The following is a 22,194-nucleotide window of genomic DNA, read 5'->3' on the forward strand; positions in this document are numbered from 1 at the left end:
AAGAATTTGAGGTATATGAATTCAGCATTTGGAAAAGGGTTAATGTTCTCTGAACATCAACACCTTGATGTTAGTGGTTACACATACACATATTGGTCTAGTTGTATCACTGACAGAAAGTCTCATCTGATTACTTCACCTTTGTGGGAGGTAACATTGTCACTTGGAGAAGTAAGAAGCAGAAGGTTGTTGAAATGTCAAGTGCTGAAGCTAATTAAATACAGAGGTATGGCACTTAGAGTGTGTGAGTTCTTGTGGCTACGTGATTTGCTAAGAGATTTGGGCTTTAAACTCAAGTCTGCTATGCAGCTATTATGTGACAATCAAGCTATAATTCAAATATCTCAGAATCCTGGGCAACATGATCAAATAAATTAAGCATGTGAAAGTTGATCGACACTTCATTAAGGAAAAGTTGGATGCAAAGTTAGTCACCTTCTTTTTTGTTCTAATTGAAGAACAATTAGCAAATATACTTACCAAAGAAATATCTAGCAAGATGTTCTATGACTCACTAGGCAAGTTGGGCCTTCAAGATGTTTATGCCTCAAAGGGAGAGTGTTGTCTTGTGATTCATTATTAGAATTATTAGGATAATATATGAATTTAATAGTTACCTTATAGGAATAAGTTGCCTATATTGTGTAGTATTTTAGTTTAGGGTTGTATATGTACCCCTAACACAATTGTGAATAATACATCAGTGAATTAACCCACAAATATTTCTCTTTTCCAACTTAATATTTGACTACTCAAAGTGTCCTGAGCTATGATAAAAGCATGCAATTTCTTTTCTCTTTATATATAAACTGCAGCAACTTTTCACACACAGAGACAACAGAAGGCCAAATTAGTGATATCATATTGAAAGACCAGCAGCCAGAGGGACTGACGGCGGTAGAGGCAGCCTGGTAACATAAGGCTAGGGCTTTTGTCCCTTTTGCTCGGGTTTGAGCTTGGGCTGATGGGCTCTAAGTTGTGGGCCAATAAGCAGGGAGCCTTGCCACCTTCATTTATTAGTAGTGATGGTGGGCCTTCGTGGGCTTTTAGGTTGGTATATGGTTTTCAAATGTTTATCTATCAGGATGACAGGATCAAGGCTTCTATTGAAGTTGGTAACTATCTTGAAAGGCGGGCGCAACCCAAGTGGTTTATGGATAAGGAGTAGCTCTTATTTGTTTGCAAAGAATTGACATTCTGTTGATATCACAATTGCGTGATTGACTGATGGAATGATAGCTGATGATTTTACCACAGACACGAAGTTTTTTTTTTTTTTTTACTATAAGAGCATCTTTAGCAATGCTAGCCATTTTTGAGTCAAATTTTAGCTAAAATAGTTAAAAAGTCATTTTAGCTAGCTACTTTAGAATTATGTCTGCATCAATGCTCTCTATTTTAGCTAGTTTTGAATTTATATTATTTTTTAAATGAAGATTAAATAGTTTAAATGTATTTATAAATTACATAAAATAACTTAAAATGAATGTTTTGAATTATAGAGAGTCTCATCTCGCTCTCTATATTTAAGAGCGAGATAGGTAGAGCCACTTAGGAGTCTGGTGCAGCTAATAAAATAGATAAAAAGGTAAACATGCTCTCTAAAATAATTAAAGAGCTAAAATAGAGAATCTGCTCAAATTACTCTAAGTTCGTTACTATAGCGAGCTCAAAACAAATATCTAATAAATTTACATTTATTTAATAGAGTTCAGAATTCTGGTCCATTTTCTATTCAAATACACCGTAGACTAGCCCTTATTAATGGCCACCGAATCGAATGGTATGTTCTTTCGGAAAAAAAAAAAAAAAACAAAAGTGTTTCGTTTTAATTACAATTTAGCAAAAGGAAGTTGGGAGATATTTTGCGGGAAAAATTCACCAACGGTGTCTAGACAGTTAGGGGACTTTCAGAATGATACCTGAACTTACAAAGTTATCAATGTGATACCTGGACTCATTTTTTCGTATCAACATCGTACCTATGACCAATTTCCGTAACGGCTCCGTGACGGAAATTGGCCGTAGGTATCACATTGATACGAAAAAATGAGTCCAGGTATCACATTGATAACTTTGTAAGTTCAGGTATCATTCTGAAAGTCCCTTAAGTGTCCAGACACCGTTGGTGAATTTTTCTCAATTTTGCACGTGAGTCACTTAATGAAGACAAAATAACCGATTTACCCTCAAATTCTTTCTTTCTTTTCTTTTCTTTTTTCTTTATTCTTCTTTCTTTCTTTCTTTCTTTCTTTCTTTCTTTCTTTCTTCTTCTTCTTTTCTGGTTTCTTCTTCCCCTGATTTGAATCATTAAGATTCAAATCATCTTGCTCGTCCGATTCCCACTGCCGCTGCGTCTCAATCCACCTTCATGCACCACAGATGTTTCTGGTTCCCCCAACTTCAAATCCTATAGCAAATTGAAATTGTGGATTGAGGCTTCACCGTTCACTCTGAGTTCATCCCCGCCGCCGCCACCAATGACTTGACCACCACCACTCTCGTTCTCTCCTCCGACCCCCTTTTATACACCATTGATCAGAAACTCAGACCCCGCCAGCCCTGCGCTCTCAAATCACAGCTCCAATCACACCCCTCCATCCTCTCCTTCTTCCCGACATGCAACACCACCTCCACACCATCCTCACCTGCAACTTCATCGGTTTAGCCGACAACTTCGGCCTCTAGCCCAACTTCGATCAGAGGCAAATTTAGGCAGACAAAGATTAACAACTTCGGCCTCAACACCATCCTCACCTGCAGAAAATTCGAGCTGTTCTTATTCACCAGCTTCGCCACTCTGCTACTACCCACCATTGTGCCTCGCCGATTAGTAAACAAAGGACTCGGAGCCTCCACCATCGAGAAATTGAGGCTCACGTTCTGCGTATCCTGCGCGGCCAATCGACGACCTTGCTAGGCTGGTCGTATCCAAGCCGGTCCTGCATGTCGTAGAATTGAATGGCGGTGTGGGCGACGAGCCTGATACTGCGATCCCTGGGGCCTTTGGTGGTGCAAACCTTGCTGTGGCTGTCCTTCCGGCCGGTGGCCCTTAGAATGAGGCATTGAGCCTCCACGATTTCGGTAGCGGTGGAGGAAGAAGCAGTCCTTATCCCCAAACCCAATCGAGAAGCAGCGGAGGATGACGTTGTTGTGCGGTGGTGGAGGTTGTTGTGGTCAAGTCATTGGCGACGGCGGCGGGGATGAACTCGGAGTGTGCGGTGAAGACTCAATGCACAATTTCAATTTGCTATAGGATTTGAAGTTGGGGGAACCAGAAACATCTGTGGTGCATGAAGGTGGATTGAGACGCAACGGCGGTGGGAATCGGACGAGCAAGATGATTTGAATCTTGATGATTCAAATCAGGGGAAGAAGAAACCAGAAAAGAAGAAGAAGAAAGAAAGAAAGAAGAATAAAGAAAAAAAGAAAAGAAAAGAAAGAAAGAATTTGAGGGTAAATCGGTCATTTTGTCTTCATTAAGTGACTCACGTGCAAAATTGGGAAAAATTCACCAATGGTGTCTGGACACTAAGGGACTTTCAGAATGATACCTGAACTTACAAAGTTATCAATGTGATACCTGGACTCATTTTTTCGTATCAATGTGATACCTACGGCCAATTTCCATCACGGAGCCGTTACAGAAATTGGTCATAGGTACGACATTGATACGAAAAAATGAGTCCAGGTATCACATTGATAACTTTGTAAGTTCAGGTATCATTCTGAAAGTCCATTAAGTGTCCAGACACCGTTGGTGAATTTTTCCCATATTTTGCCACGGAAAGAGACAATTATAAAATTACAACCAATGGGGGTTATGCCACGTACATTGACAGCCGAGACCCTAATGTCTCTGAATTGCAGTCTTACTCTGTCATCCAGACCCAGACGACGCCATGTCTCTTGTCGAATCAGAATTCTTCAAGGATCCGAACCCGTACCTGAACCAGGTCCCGCCGGAGGAGGACGACAAGATCCAGGCTCATGGTATGCTTTTGTTTTTTGTTTCTTGTTTTGTGAGAGAAATCAAATTTTTCACCTAATTGTTTTCGTTATGAAGTTCTCTGTAACTTTTGGTAGAATTTCGTATCTTAATTTTGTTTGATTCGAAAGGAAACATGTTGGGCTTAGTATGCTGGTGTAGAAAAACCTAGTGCCTTTTCGTTGTGCTGGAAATTTGTCATGTAATTAGCTCAAGGTTAACTCTGTATCTTGTGTAGCAAGACATGCTTAATTGGCTGAACCTTGAGATGCGCCTTCCATTACATTGCATCTGTTTATGTAATAGAAATTTGTTTGTGTTTGTTATTTTGTTTGATTTGAAAATATTTTCTCAGAAATAAACGAGTTTCACTTTTGTAATCAACTAAAAGTCTTGGCAATCTATCTTATTTTTAACTCAATGAAAGTTGAAACTCAATTTCTGCCAAACTCAATTTCTCAGAAATAAACTCAATTTTTGCTTTTGTAGTATAAGCTATGGACTATGGTTGAATTGTATAGTTTGTAGAAAGATGGTATACCATAACTTGAAATACTTCTCTGTTTGCAGTATATTAATGATATGAGAAAAAGGGCCTTTCGTTGCTAATATGTTATTATTGGCTGAACTATTATATAGGGAATTTAAATTCGTTGCCACAGTAATTGTTTCTTATGTCTTTTCCTGTTGGTAAACTGACAAACAGGAAAACACAAGGCTGCTGAAGACTCTCTGTCTCAACTTGAAGTAGAGGAAGAAGAGGAAGAAGATGAAGAAGGAGAAGAAGAAGCAGAAGAAGAAGAAGAAGGAGAAGAATTTGAGTTGTGTGATGTTTGTTTGAAGGACAAGGAACACTGGACGGATGAATGCCCGTACTTGGTTTGTATCCCAAACCCAATGGAAGTAACTCTTGGCAAAGGTTATTATATGGTTTGTGTGGACTGTAATGTGTCGGGTGGCCACTCTGATATAGTCGGTACACAATGTAATGTGTGGGGTGGCCACCCTGATAGGAGGTGGAAAGGACGTGCTATTGTCAAGGTCTGCGGTATTTGTGCGGGCGTACGCCACTGGTCTGCAGAGTGCCCAAATAAGCACTTACTACAAAAGCAAAAGAGTCTGTTGGAGTGTGCTGCTGAATATCGGTCTTGGTTGGCTACCAAAAAATGTCAACCTGCTTGATTTGATGAATCATAACTTCTAGCACAAACATATGCACTGATTTTTTCTCTCTAAAATCAGTATTAATATATGTATGTCGGCTAATCATTATTTGGAACACAAACTTATGCAGCGTTTTTATCTATGAAGTAAAATCAGTATTAATATATGTATGTTGGCTAATCATCACTTGTATAAGGAATCTATTTATAAATAATATAGTTAGTAATCTCTCATTCGCTACACTTTGCTGATACTGATTATTTATGGTTCATGAATGATACTGATTTATTTGAGAGGATAACTGATTCTGTATTGGATATTTGGAGATGGTGATTTCCCAATAAAATTCCCTCAAATTATTCTATTTCTCCTATTCTTCCATGGGAGTTCTGTTTTTCTAGAGCAGCCCCTGCGCCTTGATCAGTTCTCAGAGTCGTTCTTCTGTAAGATGTTTCTGTTCTCATCTACAGTCCAGATTTCAACCTTATGTCTTCTTCAATATTTATATCTATAAAGTTTACCAAAGAACTATATGATTATTCTGATTTTGGCTTATGGTGATTTGTTGGATACAATTTTTCATTCGAGAAAAATTATGGAGTGTGTTTAAGGACAAGTAAATTGACAGAGAGAGAGAGATAATAGAGTTTCAAGTGTGTCTTTCATTTCATTCAAATGAGGTATTTATAGGGATACATTTTGAAGTAAATAATGATACAACTTGATGGCATCTTCAATTGTAGCCTCTCCTTGTGGCTTCTTCATTTGCAGCTTCACATTGTGGTTGTGATGATGATGATTGCCACACTTGTTCCCCATTGGCATAAAGCTTGACTCACAAGTCATTATACCTAAAATACCTATCTTATACATGACATAGACATTTTATACTATGAACAATACAACATGTTTCATATATACTACAACACTCCCCCTTGGATATTTCATGTTGATAGTATTTGTCTAAGCCGTGCGCTTCGAAATTGCCTCGTTAAAAACCTTGCCAAGTAATAAAACCCTGTGGGAAAAAACAACCTTGGTCGAAGGAGAAAAAGAGTGCAACGCGCATTGAGCGTGGAGTATGATTCTAGATACTCCCCCTGATTTAGACTCCCCCTGAAGATGAGAGTTCGGATAATCTTCTTAATCCGATACTCTTCACATGTTTCTCGAAAGGGGTTTTTGGTAACGACTTAGTAAATAAGTCCGCTACATTATCCTCTGATCGGATTTGATTTACTTCAATGTTTAGAAGTGTTTGCTGTTGCTGATTGTAGAAGAATTTCGGCGATATATGTTTAGTATTGTCACCCTTGATAAAACCTAATTTCATTTGCTCAATACAAGCTGCATTATCTTCGTAAATGCATGTAGGTTTATCCGTGGTAAACTTCAAACCACAAGTTCCTCGAATGTGTCTATTTATAGACCTTAGCCATATGCATTCACGCACAGCTTCATGTAGAGCAATAATCTCTGCATGATTTGAGGAAGTAGCGACAAGTGTCTGTTTTGTAGATCTCCAAGATATCGCCGTGCTTCCCATGGTAAAGACATAACCTGTTTGGGAGCGACCTTTATGGGGGTCAGAGAGATACCCTGCATCAGCAAAGCCCATCAAAACATTATTTTTATTTTGATGGAGGGGAGGAGGAGAACGTCGGTCACCATGGATGGTGTTGCCGGCGTCTGTATTACGGAAGGTGGCTTTTTGCCTCATAGGGTCTGATCCCAATCTTCCATCTTTTATTTTCTCTCTGTAGGGATAAAACAAGCCCATATCAATCGTACCTTTTAAGTATCGAAAGATTGTCTTTATGCCAATCCAATGGCGGCGTGTTGGCGCAGAACTATGTCGAGCTAACAAGTTCACTGCGAATGAGATATCTGGCCTTGTGCATTGTGCTAAATATAATAATGCGCCTATCGCACTTAGATAGGGTACTTCAGCCTCTAATAATTCTTCGTCCTCATCCTTTGGACGAAACGGATCTTTTGTGGGCTCAAGACTTCGGCCGATCATGGGAGTACTTACAGGCTTTGCTTTATCTTCATTAAAGCGCCTTAGTAATTTTTGAGTATATGCTGACTGATGGATCATAATCCCATCACTACGGTGCTCGAGTTCTATTCCGAGGCAAAACCGTGTTTTCCCAAGATCTTTCATCTCAAACTCGGATTCCAAATATTTAGCAGTTTCCTTTAACTCATTTAGAGTTCCAATTAGGTTCATGTCATCGACATAAACTGCTACAATTGCAAATCCGGAACTTGTTCTTTTAATGAACACGCAAGGGCATATTTCATTGTTAATATATCCCTTTCCAATCAAGTAGTCACTTAGACGGTTATACCACATCCGTCCGGATTGTTTCAATCCATATAGTGAGCGTCTTAATTTTATTGAAAACGCGCTCCGTGGTTTAGAGCCACTTGATTTTGGTAATTGAAGTCCATCAGGAACCTTCATATATATCTCTGAATCTAGATCCCCATAGAGATATGCTGTAATTACATCCATAAGCTGCATGTCAAGTTTTTCGGAAACTACCAAACTGACAAGGTAGCGGAACGTTATAATGTCCATTACGGGAGAGTATGTCTCCTCGTAGTCGATTCCAGGGCGTTGTGAGAAACCTTGCGCCACGAGGCGGGCTTTATATCTCATCACCTCATTTTTCTCATTACGTTTTCTAACAAAGACCCATTTATGGCCAACAGGCTTTATATTTGGTGGTGTCAGCATTATAGGCCCAAATACCTGTCTCTTTGTTAGTGAATCCAATTCAGTCTGGATCGCATTTTTCCATTTAGGCCAATCCGCTCTTCGTTGACATTCTTCAACAGAGCGAGGTTCGATATCATCATATTCTATGATTCCTTTTGCAATATGATATGCAAACGCATCATCAATTGCCATAGAATTTCTATCCATCATCTCATGTACATTATTGTAATTTATGGAGATTTCTCTATTCTCTGGAGTTGGTTCTGACATTGGAGCGTCCCCCAATGGTGTCTCTTGGACATAACCATAATCCGGAATATTCTCGTGAGATGGATTATTCATATCTATGATTAATGGATTATTATTTTGTGCCAAACTCGCCTTCTTTCTTGGGCGAGAATCCATCGAACCTATAGGTCTCCCGCGCTTCCTGGCAGGAGCCGTGGGCCTAGCCAATGTGTCACCCATAGAGGGAACGTTGGCGCCATTCTCATGTATTTTTGAGATGGCATTATGTCTTTTAGGGACATCAATCCTTGCAGGTGTATTTGCAGCAGGTATGTGTGATCTCGTCACTTTAGCGATATCAGAAAACGCATCAGGCATCGATTCTGCTACGTTCTGAAGATCGAGAATTCTCTGCACTTCTTTTTCAGATTGTGCAGTTCGGGGATCAAGATGAGACAAAGTGGGGACAAACCACGACAATTCCTGTCCTTTTTGTTGAACATTAGTTATGTTCATGTCTCCCCCTAAAGACGGGAAGACTGTCTCATCAAAGTGACAATCCGCAAATCTAGCGGTAAATAGATCACCTGTCAAGGGTTCTATGTAGCGGATTATGGTTGGGGAGTCATAGCCAACATAAAGGCCTAATCGTCTTTGAGGACCCATTTTAGTGCGCTGTGGTGGCGCAATTGGCACATAGACTGCACACCCAAATATGCGTAAATGTGAGACATTAGGCTCATACCCAGTCACCATCTGGGATGCAGAAAAAGGTTGGGTGGCAGTGGGCCTTAGACGAATAAGCACAGCTGCATGTAATATTGCATAGCCCCAAGCAGAAATAGGGAGATTGGTGCGCATAACCAATGCCCTAGCAACCATTTGAAGTCTTTTAATGGCAGCTTCTGCGAGACCATTTTGGGTATGTACATGAGGGACGGGGTGTTCAACCTCGATCCCAATGGACATGCAATAATCATCAAAAGTTTTTGATGTAAACTCCCCAGCATTGTCAAGACGAATTGACTTAATAGGATGATCAGGGTGGTGAGCCCTTAACTTAATAATTTGTGCTAGGAGTTTAGCAAATGCAGCATTTCTTGTGGATAAGAGCACGACATGTGACCAACGTGTCGATGCATCAACCAACACCATAAAATATCTAAATGGTCCGCAAGTTGGATGGATAGGTCCACAGATATCACCTTGTATTCTTTGTAAGAATGGTATATTTTCTTTAATGTCTTTTGCATAGGATGGTCTCGATCCTACTTTTGCTAAAGAGCAAGCTTTGCAAAACGAATGATATGCTTTAGAAGTAATTCTTTGAACCTCTTTTTGGTTCGTATTCCTTTTTGTTTTAAAGAATGGATGTCCGTGTGAAGTTTTTAATATACGGATCATCATATCACGACCTGGGTGTCCCAAACGGTCGTGCCAAAGCCTGTATGTGTCGGAATCCCATAATTTTTCATTCATGACATGGTTGGATTCAATGACTCTAATAGTGGTTGCGTACAATCCACTAGAGCGACACGTGAGTTTCTCTAATACTCGTGTATTTCCGTAGTTATTAGAGGTGATGTAAAGGAACTCTTGTCCATTCTCACAATGTGTTTTCACATGAAAATCATTGGCTCTTATATCTTTAAAACTTAATAGGGTTCTTCCAGCCCTTGGAGCATATAAAGCTTCGGCGACATTAATATTTGTGCCATTCGGCAATAGAAATTGAGCTGGTCCATGACCATGAATCAATTGAGATGGTCCTGCCATCGTGGTCACTGAAGATTGACTAGGTGTCATCCATAAGAATAATTGCCTATGTCGTAATATAGTATGTGTGGTGCCACTATCAAGAAGGCATTCCAATTCTCCCGAAGACATACTGAAAAATAAAGTTCGGAATATTAACACATGTCAATGACATTGATAATGCGATACTTTATTAATAGGGAAAATAGTCAATGATTACATCAAAGTTTCCAAAGTTTATTCCAATATAAAATCAAACTTTATACAAATTGTAATTGCTCAATCCGTTTGGTAATTTCAATAAAATATGACCAGGTAAGTATAGAGATGTTGGTGGAGCGAGGCTCGCTTAAGTACCATGATCTCAATTACTTGCCTAGACATCATACTTCATTGAGTACGCCACATAAGAAAAAGTCAATACAATTGTTATTTGACTAAGGCACATTTGCCGTTTTATTGGAAAATAGAAAAGACTATTTTAATCAAAGTCTGCGGCATCCTCGTGCTCTTCATTTCCAGCTTTGAAGTCTTTTATGGTGAGAATTACATCTTCACCATCATCTTCTTCAGCAAGGTGAGCTTCTTGCTCCCTCATTTCCCTGTACTCCTTGTAGCTTGCAGCTAGTTGTGTACTTGCTTGGCATTGCTTAAACCAATGCTCGATTGATCCACACCTATGACACATGTCATTGTGATTGACTTTCTTTATTTGAGGTGCACGTTGTGGATATTCCCTAGGCGGGTTGTTGCTGCTACTACCACGGCGTATTATGCGACCTCCACGGCCCACAGTGTTACGGCCCATGGTGTTGTTATATTCTCCTCTCCCACGTGTGGATTTGCCACCACGTGTGCCCGCTCCAAAGTTGCGGTTTCCTTCCTTATTGGGGCGGTTGTATGGACCCATGCGTCCGTCATTTCCCTTGTTAGGGTATACATGCCCCTTATTAGTAGGGTACCGCTCCTTGCGCCCTTTCTTGGGTGCATTATAATTCGCCTCACGAACGCTTTTGGTTCCTACGGGCCTTGAATTATAATTCTTTACAAGGATATTGTCGTGCTTCTCATCTACCGACAAAATATTGATAAGTTCATTGAACTTCGTAAGTCGTCCAGCATTATATTCAGTGCGATATTGCTTTGATAGTATAATTGCTGCGACGGGGAAGGTGGAGAGAGTTTTCTCAATCAGCTCTTCTTCTGTGAGAGGTTTTTCACAGAACTTCAGCATGGCTCTTAGCCGAAGAGCTTCTGAATTGTATTCAGCAACAGACTTGAAGTCGGAGAAGCGTAAATTGTTCCATTGAATCTTCAAGTCAGGGAGGAGGGAATCTTGGATATTATCAAAGCGCTCTTCTAGCGCTACCCATAGGTCCCTTGCATCTTTGATGGACATATACTCTAATCTGAGTGCTTTGTCCATATGGCGTCGCATCAAGATAATTGCTTGTGCATGCTTTATGGGTGTTCGTTGGAACACAAGGCCCGCGTTTGGTGCCTGGATTATGGGCAATATCCCTTTTGATGTGAGATGGTTCTCAACGTCGGTTCTCCAACTATGGTAATCCGAACCAGTTGAGTCAAGGATTTGAAAATCGAGTCTAGGTTCATTCGACATCCTTGAAATAAGAAGAAAAAGATGTATTAGTTTCGGAGTTTAAAACTTCCACGAAAAACTAAATTAATAAGATTTCCGAGCTATGCTACCAAGAAATCAATTTCCAAAAATATTTGGATTAGACCGAAACAATGATGTTTAGTAAGGTCATAAATCGATGCTTGCGGACGCTCTTAGTCCGGATATTATGAACACTCTTAGTTCATTGACCACGAACGCTCTTAGTTCGTTTAGCGTGAATTTCTATAATTCCGCTTTTTAATTGTAAGTTCCCAAAAAAAGAAAAAGAGGAGAAAAATAAATAAAAACTCAAAAGCGGGAACTTTTAGTAAAAAATACCTTGAAATAGTGTTGTCGGAAATGACCGAAAAAGTTGCCCAAAAGTCGCAGGAAAAGTGTCGGAAAGTCGCCGGAAAAGTGTCCGAAAAGTCGCCGGAAAAGTGTCGGAAAGTCGCCGGAAAAGTGTCCGAAAAGTCGCCGGAAAAGTTGTCGGAAAGTCGTGTCGACAGATGCTCGGCAGCAACTCGGCAGCTGCTAGGCAGCAGCTCGGCAGGTGCTGTGCAGGGGGGCTCGGCAGCTGCTAGGCAGCTTCTCGGCAGGAGCTAGGCAGGGGCTCGGCAGGCCTTCGGCAGCAGCTCGGCAGGTCCCTTCGACAGGTATCGACAGCTGCTCGGCAGGTCTTCGGCAGCAGCTCGGCAGATCCTCGGCAGGTGCTAGGCAGGCCTTCTGCGCAGCTGCTCGGCAGGACTCGGCAGCAGCTCGGCAGGACTCGACAGCGGTCCGGCAGCGGTTCAGATCTTCCGGCAGCCGGTTCGAGCGGTTTCCGGCCGGTTCTGGGGGTTCTGAAACCGGTTCTGGGCTTCTGGAATCAAGGGCTTTGATATGAGCTAGGGTTTGGAGGTTTTTTGTAAGTTTGAGAAAATGGCTTCGATTGGATTATGAACTACCTCTTCTCTTCTCAACTTCGATCCTAATTCTAGAGCAATTTCGTGCTGATAACGTGTTTAAGGACAAGTAAATTGACAGAGAGAGAGAGAGATAATAGAGTTTCAAGTGTGTCTTTCATTTCATTCAAAGGAGGTATTTATAGGGATACATTTTGAAGTAAATAATGATACAACTTGATGGCATCTTCAATTGTAGCCTCTCCTTGTGGCTTCTTCATTTGCAGCTTCACATTGTGGTTGTGATGATGATGATTGCCACACTTGTTCCCCATTGGCATAAAGCTTGACTCACAAGTCATTATACCTAAAATACCTATCTTATACATGACATAGACATTTTATACTATGAACAATACAACATGTTTCATATATACTACAACAGACTGCTTGTTTTCTCTATTTGTGGCCTGCAATTGAAGTGAACAACAAAGACCTGATTTTCCTATTAATATTCATGAAGCTTTGTCGTGTCTGTATTATTTGCTTCAACGCTTCCTCCTAAACTCAATTCAATGGTTCTGTGGATGGTCATTTAAATTTTTTGGAGATGAGGGTGCTGTCATCGACTCATTGTAAGCATTATCCTTTGTTTAGTGGCTGCTGCTGTGAATTCTTGTGTAGCTCTTCACGTGGGTTTCAGTCCTGAAGGGATTGTTTGTTTATGATTTAAGGTATATCTCACCCACCTGACTTGAGTACTTAGTTTGGATGCTAATTCTTGAGCGGATTATTGCTCAAGTAATATACACTGAATTACAAGCTGTTTATCTGATTTGAGTAGACTTCGCTTGATAAGAGGGTTTCTTACAGTGGTTCTAAGTACCCAGTTTGATATATGAAGGCTAGGGATTTACTCAAATGGCTATTTGGATCAGGTAAACAAGGGTGATTATGTTGAGACTACTACTGTGCTTCACCTATCAACTACTGTGAGAATCCTACAGGCTACAGTTTTCATTAAATTTCATGTGTCACCTGTATTACAGATCTGTTTGCAACAAATAACAACCTCAGTGTTTGCTATTCTTACGTTCCATCCCTTCCTAGCATTATGATCCAATCTGAACAGAAATGGAGGCCTGATATTGAGAATATTGTATCCGGTAGATACTTTAAGCTGAACAGTTAGACAAACAAGTTCATCCTTCTTTTAAATTTATCTCTCCTATATATCTAAGCTTTCTTGGTCGATTAGATGGTCAAGCAAGAATACCTAAGGTCACTCTTGCAAAGTATTGCTTCAGATCTTCCTTGAGTTTCAGTGACTTGATGATGTTTGAGACAGATTGCTCATGACGGTATCTCGCGGCCATTGGTACCAATGCAATATATTGTTGATGAGTCATCACATAAGTGTGGATGCTGCAGTCTCTTTTCTTGAATCCGAACACAGCTGGTTTCCCTTTCCATTCACAAATCATGATGCTAAAGGAAGCAGTTACTGGAACACTAATGGTTAGTGTCTTTTTTTCTTTTTTTCTTTTGCATTTTTTGATATTATATGGTTAAATTACTGGAAATCCGAATCTATCCTTGTTTTGAATAAAACTGGAAAATTTTCATAAACTTTCCAATGATTATTGAAAATTTAAAAGTTCCAATTTCGGAATGGTATTTTGAATTTCTGAAATTTTAGGAGCGAAATTAAAAAATTTTATACCCTAAAGAGCAAGAAACAGACCTGAACCAACTTCATCCACAAAGATTTTCCTTAGTACATAAGCTAGGACAACTTTGGTCAATACCAAACACAAACAGTCTAATTACTCTAATATGATGAAATGAGGAACGATTCTCACACAATTTCAGAGGGAAAGAGCCGAAAGACGGTTGCAGATTGATGTCCAGGAATACAAGCATTGTCAAGCAGCTGTGACAAGGTAATCCTGTCAAAGCCGAGAGGTAGTAAATTAATATGGCCTTTGATTTGATAGCTCCTGGGAAACCTGCTTCATGGTTGGCCAAGATTCCGGATTGGTTTGCAAGCATGAAAATGCAAGCTTCACAATAAACCCCAGTTTCTCTGCAATTTGACCTCTAGGAGCTGAAAGGCGTTGATCCAAAATGTCCCTCAGCGGTGTATCAAGCACAGTATTTGATGTCGATAATGAGGACGAGAGAACTGAGATCATGAGGTCCCCAGGAAGCTTTCCCATGATCACTTCTAGAGTTAACACTCCAAAACTATAGACATCACATTTCTCATTCATTTCCATTGTGTATGCAAACTCTGCAAGGTCAAAATGGTTCAACGTTTACTTTGCTAGACAGTGAATCTTAATCACAAACAAAGCAAGAACACTTAATTGATGGTATAGATAGATTGACGTTCTAACAATTTAACATGTCACTTTTTCTAGGAAGGTAGTTCCATATGTTTTGCCACCTGCCAGTAATATGCAATGAGAAAATTAAGGAAACTATATATGGATAGTTACCCGGAGCAGTGTATCCAAACGTGCCTGCAAATGAAGTCCAATTGGAAGAGTTGGGCTTCAAAATTCTAGCTGTACCAAAATCAGATATGTAAGCGTTGTATTCTAAATCCAGAAAGATGTCCTTGCTTGATATGTCTCGATGAACAATTGGATGCAAGCAATCATGGTGCATATAGGATAAAGCTGCCACACTCTTGACAACGTTTACCCTTGCAATCCATTCAAACATAAATATTTCATTGACATTGTGTAGTAGCTTTTCTAAGCTTCCCCCTTCCAGAAACTGGTACACCAAGAATGAGTGGCGCGGATGTGTGCAAAAACTATAGAGTTTCACATTGTTTCGATGGCGGATTTCAGAGAGTGCATGGATCTCACTCTCGAACGCCTTGAGATTTGCTACCCCACTACCATCTTGTACCGTGTGAATTTTCTTCACTGCAACAATCTGGCCTGTTTGCAGCTCAGCTTTATAAACACTCGCTTGCCCCCCCTGCTCCTACACAATGTTGAGAGTCAAATTCCTCTGTAGATTCAATGGTGTCCTCATATACCAATTTCCCATCATCGCTCCATATCGAAAAGAGATTCGATCTTAGTTTGTATTTCTTCTCACTCCAATAAAACAATTTGAATTAATGTAATTTCCTTATCTTCGACCTCAATCAAATTTTTATTTATCTAATTTTAGGGAAATTAGTATCCATTATCCCTTAGAAACTTTTATTGCCCCCTTAATAAACTAAACTTTTATTGGGAGGCAATAAAGTTTTTTTTTTTTTTGAGGGAAATGTGGATTTCATTAACGCATGCCAAGATGACCATTACATATCCTTCTGCTGCCTTCAACTAGACAGATCAAGAAGTTGTAGTAAGAGAACTACTTTGATACATAGAGACAGACCATCTATATTCGAACTAACCACTCACTTATTTAAAAGTGAGCCTATAAACTATGAAAAAAATAGAGACATAGTAAATAAGCTCCTACCACAACCATATAGATTTTTTCCTTGCCCTTCAAACTAGGGCTTAGGGGTTTACCCAAGTACAACATTATCAAGACCTCCTCAGCAGAGACCTTCTTTGTCTTTGGATTTTTATTTTTAGATCCCAAAGGCCTTCATTTCTTCTTCTTTGTCCCTGGTAGCTCAAGTGCTGGCTTTGGCATCATGACCTTAGTAGGCACCAACATACCTCCAGGGGTTTTCCATAAGGCCCAGAGACTTAGCACTGAATTTAGAAGAAAATTTAGGCATCTTCACTTTCTTTGCAGAAGCAATAGGACTAGTTTTACCTTCAAATAAGTCAGATATCAAAAATTGCATTTTTTTTTGGGATGGAAAAGGTCTACCTCCTTTAGCCTGGCCCCACAGTCTCAACCGGCACAATAGCACGGGAATCCTCATCACTGGCTGCCTTTGATTCAACATTCCTGATGATCACCGGTCGCCTAGGCCTACTAGACTCAGCACCACCAAACAGGGAACGCCCCACCGGTGGCAGAATGGGAGTAGTGATGCCCTGAAACCTAAAAGTTGATTACACGCATTTCTATGCATGTAATTGTGTCTAAAATACTATAAATAAGTTAATCCTCAAGTCAATTATTATGTAATTAATCCATTTTTATTCGTATTGTAGTAAATAAGCGGAGTTGTGGAGTTTGGAAGAAGTTGTGAGAAAATGAAGCTAATTGGAGTTATCAACAAAAAGACGAAAAGTCAACAATGGTCAATCGATCAATGCAAGCAAATATGTGACAATCATTGGTTTGAGCTCGGGAAAAGGAAAAGAAGGAGAGGAGAAAGAAAGAAATAGAAGAAAAGGGAGAACTAATTAAATGAAATGGGAGATAATCAATTAATTAGCCAATTAACTAATTGGTTAATTAACCAATTAATTGGTTAATCATGAACCAAAGCCACCAGCACACCACGTGCTGCTTTTTGTTTCTTTCTCATTTGCTGACATCATTAGCATGACCTTATGTTCCTCTCTCTTGCAAAACGTGTGGCTGGTCATTCAATTAAGGAGACCACATATATATTGATTCTTCTCCCATCAAATCATTATTTTTTTTTCTCTCAACCCTACAAGACTCAACAGCCGCACCATTCCCTATCCTCACTGTAGCCGCACACCTATATATTCCCTTCCCTTTTACTGTAGCGGCAAACACCCCCCAATTCCTTCTTTTTCTTTCCTTTGAACAGCCGCACACCCCAGACCCCATTTTTCCTTCCTTCAACAGCACCGCAACTCACCCACTCTCCCATTTTCCCTCACTCTTCCACATTAAAGTATTGGGCTCTTCTCAAATTTCATCAAGACCTTAATTTCATCTTGGGTAGTTAGGAGGATTCAAGCTACCTTAGTTTTCTTTGCTTTCTAGCATTGTTGAAATTAAGCAAAGCTTATCCTCTCTCTTCTCATCTATTTTAATTGTACATGGTTTTGATGTTAAATCTTGTTTTAATTATGAGTGAGTAGTTTAATTTTGGGAGTTAGGGTTGTGAAGCCCTAACTCATCTTGTATAAATATTGATGCTTTAATTTTAATAAATGCAATTTTCATTGTGTATGATTTAAATCCGAATTTATTGGTCCTTAGAAGCATGTTTCTAGGCTTTGTCACCCTTTGAAATTATGTTGTGGGCAATTGTGATGAATAGATTGATAAATTGACAACTTATTGGTCTTGTTGCATCTAGGATTTAAGTGTGGTAACCATTAGCTAGCTTAATTGTAGCTAAGCTTGCTGGGGTCTCTATTATCTTGCTCTCTAGGCCTCTAATTTTGGATATTGTGGCCTTAACCGGCGTAATGTCCAAATTAAAGAATTGATTGTGGCCTTAACAGGCATAATCGATACACCAAAAGGATAATTGGTTTAGTAGCCTTGACCGGTACTAGATACGGGACTTAACACATATAGGAAATGCATGCATTTGTGAAATTGGTATCGATATTTGCAAGAGAGTTAGTGTGAATCACTTGACACTCCCATATTCCCATTAATTTGAAAATCCAAATTTAATTTCTTGCTTGATAATTAGTTGTTTGGTTTTACTTTAGTTTGCATTTAATTTAGTTAATTCCCAATTAAAAATTCCCAACAAAATTCTACCTTCCTTTGTGCATAACTCATTTGGTCTACAAGTTAGTGGCTTTGATTAGGCTTAGTGTGAGCTAAGCCGAGCATTGCCGAGGCTTGGTGCTTTGTGAATATTTTATTTTACTTTATTTTTTTATTTTTACTTTTTCATTGTATGCTTTTGAGTCACTCTAGCGCCAATTACCTCGGTTAGGTCCAACACCTAATCCCCGAGGTACGATAATCAAGGTTTTAATATTTCCCTTACTTGACAACGATTCGTACGCTTGCGAAGAGGTTATGAACCAAGTCAAAAGTCCATTCCTTGAACTGAGGACCATGGAATCCTAGAAACTGATTAGTGAGCACGAGCTTTCGGGCCACAGGTTGTTCAACAGTCTTGACACTAGGTGGTACAATATTCGGATTGCATGGGCCATTCTCATGGAAAACACGAGCACAGATATCACACTTGCCTACTAGATTTTCAAACAGAAAGTGTACCTCTTGCTCAACCCCTCTAGCAAACTTTAGGGTTTTTGTCGGAAATAAAGGCTTCAAGATTGAATGGGAGACACAAACCCTAATCTCCCCCGTAGCATCAAACAACTTTCCATCGATGTCCAGGTACTTCCTAGCAATAGAGGCTACACTGGCAATAGTTTTCCGTTGTTCATATGCCGGTGGCATATTAGTTATTCGAACCTAGAAGAATAGGTCTTGCATTTGTATCGATTGCAACAGAGCAATACCATCATATGGCTACATCACGACCAGAAGCCGGTTAAAACTCCAAGGCCCTCCCATCATCACCTTTCGGCAATCACTGCGGAGGTCAAAAGAGAACAAGAACCGATTTGGAGTCCTTTGTTGGACGGTAAAACCCCGGTTCAGTACCTAAACACGCCTGAAATGGCGTCTTAGGTCCATGGCTATTGTCGGTTTCGGGGTGAGCGGCCATGCAAGGAGATAGGACTAAGATGTTCGCTGCGCACCTCCATCCGACATGGCAGAGATGTCAACCACATCATTGCTCGCAATGGCAAGCGAAGTGGCGAAGCTTCTGGTGACAGAGTCAATATTAGACATGTTAGGCAGTGAGGCCGGCCGAAATCCAGTTGATTTGGTTGCAGAGATGCCGACACAAAGGCCGGAATTAGGAGCTAGGGTTTTTAGGGGTTGGGCGGCCGTGGGAACCTTTAGGGTAAATCCATTCTTTTTTTGCCTTTGGCAATAAAGTTTATTTGATTTTATTCGAGCGCAATAAAAGTCTCCAGTGACCTATGAGATCTCCGACGACCTCTTTGGAAACCTCCGGCAAAATTTTTGGAGAAGTCCAGTGACCGATCACCGGATTCCCGTGATCAATGACCGGATTCCGTCAACCGGTGACTGGAGTTCTGCAAAGTCTCTTATAGTTTCTCTCTCTATTTGACAAAGGGGTGAGGGCAAAATGCTCTTAAAAATAAATAAATAAACAAAAATAAAAATCTTAATTGTGTTATAAACTAGAGAATAAGTGAGAGATAGAATAGAGAAACATAATATAGGAGGAGGTAAATGAATAATACATACTTTCTCATGGACCCTTTTATATAAGAGTTGGGTTTATATCCTAATAAAGACATAAAAGATGAGAATTTACGTGGACATCCACATATTTATAATATTTACAACACTTCTCCTTGGATGTCCACCAATGGTGTTGGAAGCGCTTAATGTTGCCTCGTCAAAAACCTTGCTAGGTAACAAAAATTCAGTGGGACAAAAATAACCTTGATCGAAGGAGAAAAACAGTACGACGCGCATATATCCTAAGTAGCATAATTTTGAATGCTCCCTTTGATGGTTGCAAGCTTCACCATGTATGTAACAAAATACATGCACCATGCATATTGGATATGGTGTGTCGATCACATAGGTGAGACCATGTGTGCTTTGCATAAAAGGGATTCATCATGAATTTCAATTCCTACGAAGGTTTGCATAATACCAATAAAGCTATGATAATAAATCTTACCTCACATAATAAGAGTAGAACTAATTTCATATGCTCAAATTATAGATTAAGATATTAGCAAAGAATAACAATATAAAGGAACAAAAATTGACACATTTACCTTTATACAATATTCCGAGCATTGAAATTTAGGTGTGGCATACTTAGCCATAAATACCAATTTGTATAATTGATAATTTCATATAGGCTCAATATGAGCTCTAGATAACTTTATAACTTGGTGAAAGTTAGAATATGTTGCAACATTGTGAGCATGATTCAAATTCGATTTCTTAGTCTTGTCATAGTACTCATTGAGGCAATAAGTAGAATGAGTATATATGAACTTTAGACTTTTTGATTCCATGAGCGAGTTTTAAGCTCTTTTATTTATTCATGGACTTGCCTTTGGCAATATATAATCCCTCAAGGATTTGATTAAGCACTATGCTTATAATGACACATAGGATTTGGGGATTTGCTTTTAACAATTTGACTCTAAGATCTTCGTAATAACAATGACAACTTCCCATAAGCCTCTCATCAATATAACATCTCTATGTAACACTGCAATTATAGAAAAGTTGTCATTTGTATGAAAGGAAGAATAATATTCATAATCCCGAGTCTCTAAGCTTTTGGAACAATATTCTTATAGATAGAAAAATGCAACAAACCAATCGTTCACAGGGTTTGAAAGAACCACATACATATTTTCACATTTTTGAATTCAAGCTTCAAACTCGGATTCATAGAAAAAGGCAACAAACCAATCAACTTCAAATTCCAAGCATATTCAATGAAGTTCATAGAATTCAATCTCAGATTGAAAACAAAACAGATATTCAACTCCAAAATGATCAAATTCAAAGCTCGATAAGGAGAGAATCAACTTCGATTTCATTTAGTAAGAATCGAAAATCAAAATCGCTTAAGCTATACTAGATTGAAATTTACCAATCGACGAGGCCGACTTGATCTTCGTAAAGCGAAAGAGTGAGATTTGTGAGAGATATCATATAAACAATAACAATCAAGCAAGGACAGTGCCTAAGGGGCTTTGATCAAATTTCAACAATCAAAGCACCACAGATAATCAAATTCATCGCTAAACCATCAAAATTGAGAGAGCAAAAATCAGAAAGAGCCTTACATGTGCTTCGAACATGGTTGCGAATCGAACTGATGGACAATCGGTCGGTTTATGACCTCAGCAAAGTTCCAGATTCGACACAATCAGCAAAATGGTCTCCGGTGAGTATTTGGTGAGCGGAGGGATGATCTTGCGAAAGAGAGAGACAATATTCCTCTATTGCAAGTTGATCCTGGACTCGTCGTGGTCCCATCGGTGACAATGCAGAGGTCGGAGACGTACTGGACACCATTGGAGATATATATATATATATATATATATATATATATATATATATATATATATTGTTCAAGTAAACCCTAATTTGTGTTTGGCCCAAACTCTAGGTTACTTGACCTAGTGGTAATTGGGTTAAATTAGAAGGATCTAGATTCTTATTCAATGTACGATTACTTTCCTTGTATAATTGAGATTCTATGCATTGTAATCCTCTATATAAAGAGGCCCCTATTATCAATGAGAATACACAGCAAATTTCTCTCAATTCCTGATTCCCTAAAACACGTTATCAACACGAAGTTCTAACCCTGAAACCCTAAATTCGTAGCCTTCAAATCCCAGAAACCTCCGCCGCCCACCTTGAAGCTCTCACCTCCAAAAGCCCAGAACCGGCTGTCCTGCCCCCATAACTGGCGGAATCAACCTGAACCGGCCACCGAAAGTGACCAAACTGGCCTCCAAGAAGAATCCGAAGATCTTCTGCTTGGTTCGCCATCTTCCCGTCCATTCTTCACTGCCACCTTTTGTCACAAGCTACATCTCGTCCCCAGCTTTTGGGAACCGAAAAAATCATCACCGGAACCGACCTAGAAACTCCCAAACCGCCCGTTTGAATCCGCTGCACCTTTGAACCGCTGTCTGTATCTCCAGCCACTACCTTAAGCCCTGTGAAGCCCAGTCCAGAGTCAGACGCAGCCCTAAGCCCAGAAGGAAGCAGATCGGCCCAGTACCAGAAGGAGAAGGCCCGGCCCAGAGAAGCAGCCCACTGGCCTCAGCCTGCCACGTCAGTATCCAGTCAGCACACAGTCAGCGTCCAGTCAGACTGCCACGTCAGCAACTCTGTCAACCCTCCGATC

At 39.8% G+C, this 22,194-nt stretch overlaps 1 protein-coding gene and 1 pseudogene across 1 annotated transcript; one reads left to right on the plus strand and one right to left on the minus strand.

The window, feature by feature from the left end:
• The first annotated feature begins 3,836 nt into the window (after positions 1-3,836).
• LOC112186100 (transcriptional regulator Myc-A) lies at positions 3,837-5,394 on the plus strand. Its single transcript, XM_024324461.2, has 2 exons — positions 3,837-3,993; positions 4,695-5,394. The coding sequence occupies exons 1-2, from the start codon at positions 3,903-3,905 to the stop codon at positions 5,168-5,170; spliced, it is 567 nt and encodes a 188-aa protein (XP_024180229.1). The 5' UTR covers positions 3,837-3,902; the 3' UTR covers positions 5,171-5,394.
• Positions 5,395-14,341: 8,947 nt separating this feature from the next.
• On the minus strand, positions 14,342-21,833 carry LOC112184848 (annotated as a pseudogene).
• Positions 21,834-22,194: the final 361 nt, after the last annotated feature.

Source organism: Rosa chinensis, chromosome 2 (assembly GCF_002994745.2).
Source record: "Rosa chinensis cultivar Old Blush chromosome 2, RchiOBHm-V2, whole genome shotgun sequence".
NCBI classification, from domain to species: domain Eukaryota; kingdom Viridiplantae; phylum Streptophyta; class Magnoliopsida; order Rosales; family Rosaceae; genus Rosa; species Rosa chinensis.